The sequence below is a fragment of the Citrus clementina genome, unplaced genomic scaffold (genome assembly GCF_000493195.1).
Source record: "Citrus clementina cultivar Clemenules unplaced genomic scaffold, Citrus_clementina_v1.0 scaffold_2, whole genome shotgun sequence".
Taxonomy (NCBI): Eukaryota; Viridiplantae; Streptophyta; class Magnoliopsida; order Sapindales; family Rutaceae; genus Citrus; species Citrus x clementina.
In genome coordinates this window covers 2,956,171-2,964,591 of record NW_006262688.1, presented here as the reverse complement: position 1 = coordinate 2,964,591, position 8,421 = coordinate 2,956,171, and the positions used below count along the sequence as shown (strand labels likewise).

At 36.6% G+C, this 8,421-nt stretch overlaps 1 protein-coding gene across 4 annotated transcripts in view; it reads right to left on the bottom strand.

Moving 5' to 3' along the window:
• Window positions 1-8,421, bottom strand: part of LOC18051308 — an 11,178-nt gene continuing 2,757 nt past the window's right edge. For 3 of the 4 annotated variants that reach the window (XM_024190276.1, XM_024190275.1, XM_024190274.1), the window contains 13 exons: window positions 7,770-8,047; window positions 6,892-7,056; window positions 5,957-6,739; window positions 5,734-5,828; window positions 5,071-5,133; window positions 4,362-4,450; window positions 4,209-4,247; window positions 2,658-3,335; window positions 2,200-2,274; window positions 1,886-1,956; window positions 1,712-1,766; window positions 1,104-1,359; window positions 1-906 (listed from right to left, as the gene is read on the bottom strand). In XM_024190276.1, the coding sequence (XP_024046044.1) occupies window positions 242-906; window positions 1,104-1,359; window positions 1,712-1,766; window positions 1,886-1,956; window positions 2,200-2,274; window positions 2,658-3,335; window positions 4,209-4,247; window positions 4,362-4,450; window positions 5,071-5,133; window positions 5,734-5,828; window positions 5,957-6,739; window positions 6,892-7,056; window positions 7,770-8,047 (3,312 nt within the window). In that variant the 3' untranslated portion in view covers window positions 1-241. The remainder of the gene's footprint in view (window positions 907-1,103; window positions 1,360-1,711; window positions 1,767-1,885; window positions 1,957-2,199; window positions 2,275-2,657; window positions 3,336-4,208; window positions 4,248-4,361; window positions 4,451-5,070; window positions 5,134-5,733; window positions 5,829-5,956; window positions 6,740-6,891; window positions 7,057-7,769; window positions 8,048-8,421) is intronic. The other variant, XM_024190277.1, reaches the window with a different exon arrangement.

The window sequence follows — 8,421 nt, the reverse complement described above, 5'->3', positions numbered from 1 at the left end:
GAGAGAAACAAAAATGATCTTTAAGAGAACTGTGATTTGTTACAAGGGAATAAATTGTCACAAACAATTAGGAGTATTTGTGTAACTTCTATAAAGAAGTATACAAAAAGAATGAGAATAATTACAGTTGCCATTTCACCAGAGGCATAATCATATTAGCAGTTTGTCCCCAGGCGAGAGCACTATCCTTCTTATCTAAACAGCTGAATAAACCATGGGAATGTACAGTATACCGTCTCCATCAAAACATATTCAACTCCGAGAGGTCATCCATCGGTATTTGAAGACCCACCAGATCTTGATCTTGCAAGTCATCCTCATTAAAGCTATTGAACAGATTGCTCAGGTCATTGTCTGCACCTAATTCTTCTATGAAGTCAAATGGTTCCTTTACTTCAGAAGAATTTGGAGGAATGTTGTCTTGAGAGATCAATCCAACTTCTCTTTTCTTATTGCTACTGCTATTAACTTCTTTGGAAACATGAGTTGAAGAATACACATTATGACTTGTCTCAGTAAACTTGTCAATAAACCCATTTCCTGAAGTTGATAATTGAGCAGTCTTCTGCTTTGGCTTTGATTTCATTTTTCGCTCACCCTTAAAATTACCCATTGAAGCACGGCCAGATTTTGCATTTCTGATTGAAGTATCCTTGTCCCTTTCTCTTTCACTTCTCTTTCCCTTGGCCCCGCCAGCATTACCAAGAGCTGATGCAGCTCTAAAGGAAGCACTGCCACCAACATCATCAAGCAGCACTTCCTTCTTCCTCCCTCTGTTAAAAATTGGTCCAGTTTTGACAAAGTCTTGGTCTATGGGCTGGGTATGAGCTCCATATGCATCAAATGATCCCCTCTCAATAGTGTCATCATGGAAATCATGCTGCTCAGTACTACCAGGAAAGCTGCCTGCAAAAGCAGAAAATCAATTGATTAAATATTAAATAATTGGAGGCACCTAATTTAATACCAGAACCTTTGGCATCCACAAAATTTGGCAAACCAGAACATAAAATTGCCAAAAATATATGCTTGTAAAAAAATTCAAAGCATGTTAAAATTTGTCAATATATTCCTTGAAATCACAACAGAAATAAATGGCAAACCTGTCGGCAGTGACCGAGACTTAGCCACTTCAGGTTTTATATTTGCAAGAAACCCGAAGCTTTTGGTAGATTCAGCATCATTTCTTCTGGGAGGTGTTGCGAAAATAACATCTCGAAGTGCAGGCTCAGTAAAGCAGCTTTTGCCTGTTTCTTCAAATTTCCGACATCTAGCAAGAGTTCTCCACATAAAAGCAACTTGTTTTGGAATCTTTGTACCACTCTTTGAACCACTGCTTCCACGGTTTGCCTGCCATTTCTATTCAAAGAGGCATCTTACATTTCACACTTTAACAAATAATGGTGAATGAGGAACCCTAACAGCTAAAATGATCAACAAAATATGAATTGGAAATTTCAGGAGGTGGCAAGTGCTTGGGGTATATAAGAAAAGAAAGCATCAATTGTATATAATTTCATATAACATATGACTTTTAAAGCAAATCAATCCTCCAATCATCCCTCCTTCCCCACTCCCCAACCCACCTAAATTCAAACGTGCACATGCGCCCACGTTAACAAGAAATTTGATGTCAAAGCATTGATTAATCTTGAAAAAATAGACATTCACAATCAGTCAGTCACACAGTAGATGAGACAGGAAGTATTACCATCTTCTTGCTTGCCAACTCAACAAGTCTGTCCATTGCAACCTGCTCGAGGCCGCTGCAAAATAACATCATTTTGATCCTCAAAAAGCAGCTAGAAAATTTTCGCTAATTTTCAACTTGAAAGGATAAAATGCTAAATACAAGAAAATTTTCATTAAATACTGAATACCCTACCGCTCTTCCGTTTCCTTGGCTTCCTTGATTGCTTTAAGTATGTTGCTTATATGTTCCTTCTTTTTACCAATCTACAAAATCAACAATAAGAAAATAGGTATGTGTGTGCGTAATTTTTTTTTAAATGCATTTAGAAATATTTTTAAGTGAAAATGACTTGTGAACTGGGATTGCTCAAACCAGATAGCAAAAAAATAAAATAAAATAAAAGTTTCTTCCAGTAGCAGAGTAATTGGAAAACTGAACATTTTAAGTTACACCAGTGCTGAAAAATAAATATATTTTCAAAAATTCTACATAGAAAGAAAAATAACCTGTTGACAAAGTCCCTTTTGTAGTTCAATAATCTCTTGATTAACAGTTTCATCCTCTCCATCTGCTAGATCAGGCTGTAAATAGCAACCATAAATGATGGGAAATTAAAATATGTTTTAAAAAAACGACCAGTTATTTGTGTACGGATAGATTAAAAGAGACCTTTTGTTTGAATTTTCTAATATTATGCCACTCAATTTACATGCAGATATCTAGCTAAATTAACTTTAACTGCATTTTTTTCCCTCTTCTAGTTTTTCCTTTCCTTTTTTGATAAGAAACAAAGATAAACTATAAAAACAGCAGTAAACCTTGGAAACTTAACTGCATTTTCAGACCAGAATCTAAAAAAGAAATATAAAACAATAATAAGAGAACTAATTACAAATCTTTTGACATGATTGAGAAAGAGAACAAGTAATTCCATGCACATAATATTTTTATATATCAAGCTTACCACTGCATCTAGACATAGCCCAATACTCTGCAGCTCCAGCATAAGTTTGTCCCCTAAACAAATTTGCTCATATTTCCATTCAGAGGAACAAATGCCCAAAGCATTTGCATGTAGAGCTTGTGCTCCTTTTGTGCCATTTTCAGAAAAACCAGGGAAAATTCTGTTCTCTGTATGCATGTGTCCACCCCCTCCATTGGAAAAATTGCTGTGATATAATTGATTTTGAATGTTTGCACCCCCATTAATGATAGTGCTCCCATTGCAGGATGGTCTGTCAACAGCCAATTGCCTATGATCTTGATGAACCGCCATGGAGTTGTATTCAAATTCAACTCTGTCCCTCTTTCTGGAATCCGAATCAACAAGGAAACTGGTAGCACCAGGAGAATGATCCCTACTATATTGGAAAGGCATATTTCTCCCTCCACTGTTCTCTTCAAGTCCTTCAGTTTCATCTTCCACAATTAGAGCTGACAGCACTCTTTGATACAGTGGGGTCTCCTCTTTCATTCCTTCTGAGTCCAATGTTCTACAGAAGTCACCATCATCATTAACCTGATCACCAAGCTTGAGAATCCTAGTTGGCTCTTTTGAATGAATTTTCTCTTCCAGGCATCTTTCTTTTTCACCAGCAACAAGAGTCTGAGACCGAAAATCCTGTCCATGGACAAGGTCGCCCTATGAAGAATATACAACTTTAGAACAACCACACAAGAATTAAAATCCATACAAAAATTTAGAACTGTTCTTTGTAAGTGCTTCCATTTTTTCACTAACATATTGGAGTGTGAACAGAACTTTTGGAAAAGATATGAGAAGTAACAGGAGATACAGCAAAGTGCATATAGGAACAGAATCACAGAGGCACTGCAGGTTCAGGGTGTCCAAAAAGGAGACAATTGCAGTAAAAGGAATGGATAGATTGGTATAATGGTTTTGCAACATGATAGTGAATATTAGTCGGCATCACCCGAGCCTTGGGAAGTAACATGAATCAATTACAGTATCATGGTTAAATCAAATTATTCTAGTTTTTCCCACAACGCTAATTTGAAGCTAGAGTTTTATCATAGCATGTTGGCAATAATTTCAAGGACTTGACAAAAAAAATAAAATGACATTATTTCAAGCTTAATCCACCATTTTTATGAAGCACCCACTTTTATATATCAAGTTTACCTCAGAAGATAGACTCTACTTTCAGAAAAATCATAAACGGAAAACTAATTCAATCACTTAGTCATTTTGATCAACATGACTGCAAGTGCACTGGGTTTATGTGTTTAAACTGACTACGACCGAAGTCGTAGCTGCTTCAACCAAAATAGGGCCGACCCCTATTCAAACCGAAAGAAGTACCTCACCTCACTTACGAAGAAGTAGTTGGAGCTGGGCTCCAAACCCAAACTAAACTATGAGAGTTTGCTTTACATTAAGAAAAAATTACACTAATCAAGGTGGCAAAACCACAATCATAAACTTTTGACATGTTTGACCAACATAATGAATTTTTTCTTTTGGCTTCCAAAATGTTGACTCAAGGCTACACACCTGAGATAGGCTTTCACGATGCTCATCTGTAGATTTCAACTGGTGTCAAAAGACAGCAAAGAAGAAAAGAAAGGGAGTGATCAGTTGCGCATGACAAAAAATTAACTCACAGTGGCCAAAATTATTTGTCTAGACATAAATTCCAGTTCCTACCTGTTGCTTCAGGAAGGATACATCCTCTATGCTGGGGGAAGCAAAAACCGTTTCAATTTTCTTCCAAAATGGACCAGAACAGGCAAGATCTGCAAAAGCAACAATTTTCAGACAATAGGATAAGTTGACTGCAAGCCATTGGGAGACACTTAAAAGCATGCATGCCTCTCCAACACAACTTTCAGCCATTAGTGTATTTTGGACCACTTACCCCAAAAAAAAAGTGCAAATCCAATGTCAAATAAGAGATCTTGATTCGGATATCATATCAGTAAACTACTTGACTTAAAACTATTAGGTAAGTGAAAATTATAAGATACGGGTTCTAGCACCTAATATCAAATTACATAAATTGGAGAAAAACATTGCTGTTTAACTTTAATCTGCATTTATAAAGTCTTGATACATCCTCATAAGAGAATAAACAATTAGGTAGCAACTCAATTGGAGTTTTAATCTTAAATTTTAACAAATAAATAGCATATTACAATTAATAAGGTCACCTTTAAATTAAGGGATGCATATTCCCAAATTAGAGCTGGAATACAAATTAAGTATAGAGTTAAAACTAATCAATAATTTGAACAAGAAAAAAAAAATCATATGTATAAAGAAAAGAAAGAGATAAAGAAAAAGAAGGCAGCCACAAAAAATATGTATAATGAATGTCTGTGCATGAAAGCAACATAAACTAGGATCAGAAACATACAGCTGGAATTACAAGCAAAATTTGCAGCTGCCAAAAGCTCATCACGATCATCATCTGATTCTCCTGGAATATAAAATGTCACAAGTAAAATTAGAGCAATAATTTTTGACAAGGTAAAAGTTTAGAGCAATAATTTTTGAGAGGGTAACCTTTCTTGTTCTCTGCTTCTTTCAGGAATAAGTATTTTTACCACAATCAGTAGTTTTACAACACATTTTGAACTAGGAAACAGTTTAAACTTACTTCAAGTTATGTACACATCCAGTGCATACATATACACATTAACATTTGCAGTGTGTAAAGTACATATATACATACATACAAGAACCATGCAAGTTCTGGTAAATTTACCAGAAAGATTAACAAAGCCACATGATAAACAAATTGCAATGCTCATATCAGAAGCAAGAGATGCATTAACAAGAAGAAATTGAGCTTCTATTACATGTTTATAGAGATATAGAAACTACTACATTAACAAAACAGAGCCATTTTTTAAAAAACCAGGCTTATGCGAGCATTTTATCTTTGATAAATCTCCCAAAAGTTTGACTAAAATTTATTTTTGTTTCCTTTTCTTTACCAACTACTAACCAGTATTAAATCAGCTATATCTCCTGGAATATAGTCTCACAAATTCATACTAATTATTTGGGATAATACCTGAGAAATCAGGGCAACCACCAATTGAGGTATGCCCTAGACGAGAAACCATCTTGCGATCAGAAAATTTTTTCAGCGGGGGGCGCCCAGACTTACTGAAAAAAATTGAAAGGTTAAATATTGGAACAACAAACACCGGTGTCATAATAATAATACCAATAATAACAACAGAAAGCAAAAGGCAGATGTTTTCACCCCACTGCTAAGGAAAAAGCAGAAGTACCTGCAATTCTTGTCAGAACCTGGCCTTGTACTTTTAAGTGGCTTTGAGGAAGGTGGATTCTCCAGCTTCTCTCGCATAGGCAAGATGCTAGCCCTAGAATGTGATGATACCCTACCACTTCTACCCTGTCTACGCACACCATCTCCAATCTCTTCCTTAACCAGTGTTTTGCTCTTCTTTGCAAGCAGCAAGGATGGACCAACACCTTGAACTGCAGTCGTGACTCTTTCCTCTACTTCAGCGCAACCACTTCCCTTTTCCTTTAACCTACCGTCACGATTTTCACCAGCACCAGATTCTTCACTTTCAGATAATCTGGCTGGAGATGAAACAATTTCCTGTTTCACTTTAACATGCTGGGTGCTATTAGACACATTTCTGGAAATAAGCAACCCATTGGTCCCAACAGAAGATACTCTCGCACCTAAATCAGCAGGTGTACACCCTTCTGAAGATATCTGCCCTTCATCCAGGTTTGAGACAGGTGACACTAGATTAGCTCTTCTGCTGCGAGAGATTTTTTGTGGTCTCTGACCAACCCATTGAGCCACTGGGGGAGAGGATGATCCTGCAGACATAGAACGTTTACGATTGTTTGGCAAACCCACAGAATTAACTTTGTTTATACTTGGCGTTTGTTCCCAGTTATCTACTCCAGATGGACGAGGAATATTAGGAGAAGAGTTTGCTGCCACTATAGGAGCAGTTCGAGGTGCTCTTGACGCCTTTCCTTTTGCCAAAGGACCAGGAGTGACTACATGATTATCCTCACATACATTTAACCTGAACATCACAATTACAGATAAATCAAACATTAAAATATGAAGTTGCCCGTGTTGTCAGACAAATCAAAGCAAATGCATCAAAGCATAAGTCTCGTATAAGAAAATCTGGCACCAATAATTAAACGACCAGTTACAGGCATGATCACATACTTATTGTTTCCTTTAATGTGCTCCTTACTTGACCCAGCCATGAAATCTCTTGAAAGAGAAACCTTTTCCAGATCACTCTTAGGAATTGCACGGATAGTTGAACCAGCAGACAGGGAACTACTATCTGACTTATTGACACCATTGGCACTGCTAGAAGATCCAGACCTGTATAAAATGAAGTGCCGTGAACATATTCTGTTTCACTTTCATAGCAGAAAAAAATATATATAAATATTAAAAAAAAAAAGGCATCACAGACTGGCAAACAGAGACAGAGAGAAAACAACCAGACAAACGCAGCCACTTATGGAAAGAACATAAGAAAAAATGCGGTGTCTAAAGATGTCTAATCATTTGAAACTAAGCAATTTCATTCAATTAAATGAATTTCTTAAAGTATAGTGCTTACCTTATAGGTTGGATATCAATAAACCAGCCCACAAGTTAGTTATCACATTCAAAAACTTGTGTTATCTATTTTAGAGGTAAAAGGAACAAAAAAGGAAGAAAATGTGGGGAGTGGTATTTCTTGGCTTATGATCCTTCATTTTAGGGGCATCCTTGTAAAAATATATTGAGAAGAAGGATACAAACATCAGCACACAACCCAGTGGAGAACTCTTCCTATTCTAGCAATCAAATTGTATATGTGCAGTAGCTTTTAAAAGTTATGGTGAGACAGCCATCATAATTGCCTCTACTAATTTCCCTGTTTGTTCATAACGCAAACAAAATGCTTGAACAATTACCATCTTCAAGAATGGCACTGTTATAATTAGAAATTTCCAAAGCTCCCAAAACATATTGCCAGTGTAAAATCAGAGTGAATTTCTTACAATTTAACACAAAGCTGAAGCTGTACGAGACAACTTAATTACCTGAGGCCTTGGGCATCACAGGACGGCAGACCAGATTCATTGTTCAGCTTATGATGCATGACTCGTCTAAGTTCTCCATCGCTGTCCACAGATCTGGTAAAAACAGTGCCAACAGAACGCTTCCTTTTCATTTTCTTATCCCACCCTTCCCCTCCAGCAGGCAGTCTTCGAATCTTTTCTTCAACCAGATCAGAAGTTTCACAGCCATCTTTAAGCATATCTCTATCTTTCATCACAACTAGAGGCTGTCTTCCATGAATATTAGTTCGGCCTTCGGCCTAGTAAATTTTCAAGAAAGGGAATTAATTACTCGTGATACTTGAAAACAAACTAGCAAATCAAGTCATCAAGACAGTATACGAGTATCGGCAAGATGTTAAGCAAGCAGAGACTGTTCAAGATACCCAGCAAGAAAACTTAGGGAGAAAAAAGATTAATATAGAAAATAATTACAGAGTCCAAGTCCGTCAAGCAATAGTTTGAAAGATCACAATCAATCAAGCTTTCTCATTATTTGCGTAAAAATTTCTTCTACTCTTCTAGGAGCTATATAAGGATCTTCTGGTTTAACAAGGAGCAGAAGTTATGGCTAAAAGATGTCTCCACAAGAACAATATTCAGTGGTTATCTCATGCCAATTATTTTTTCTATT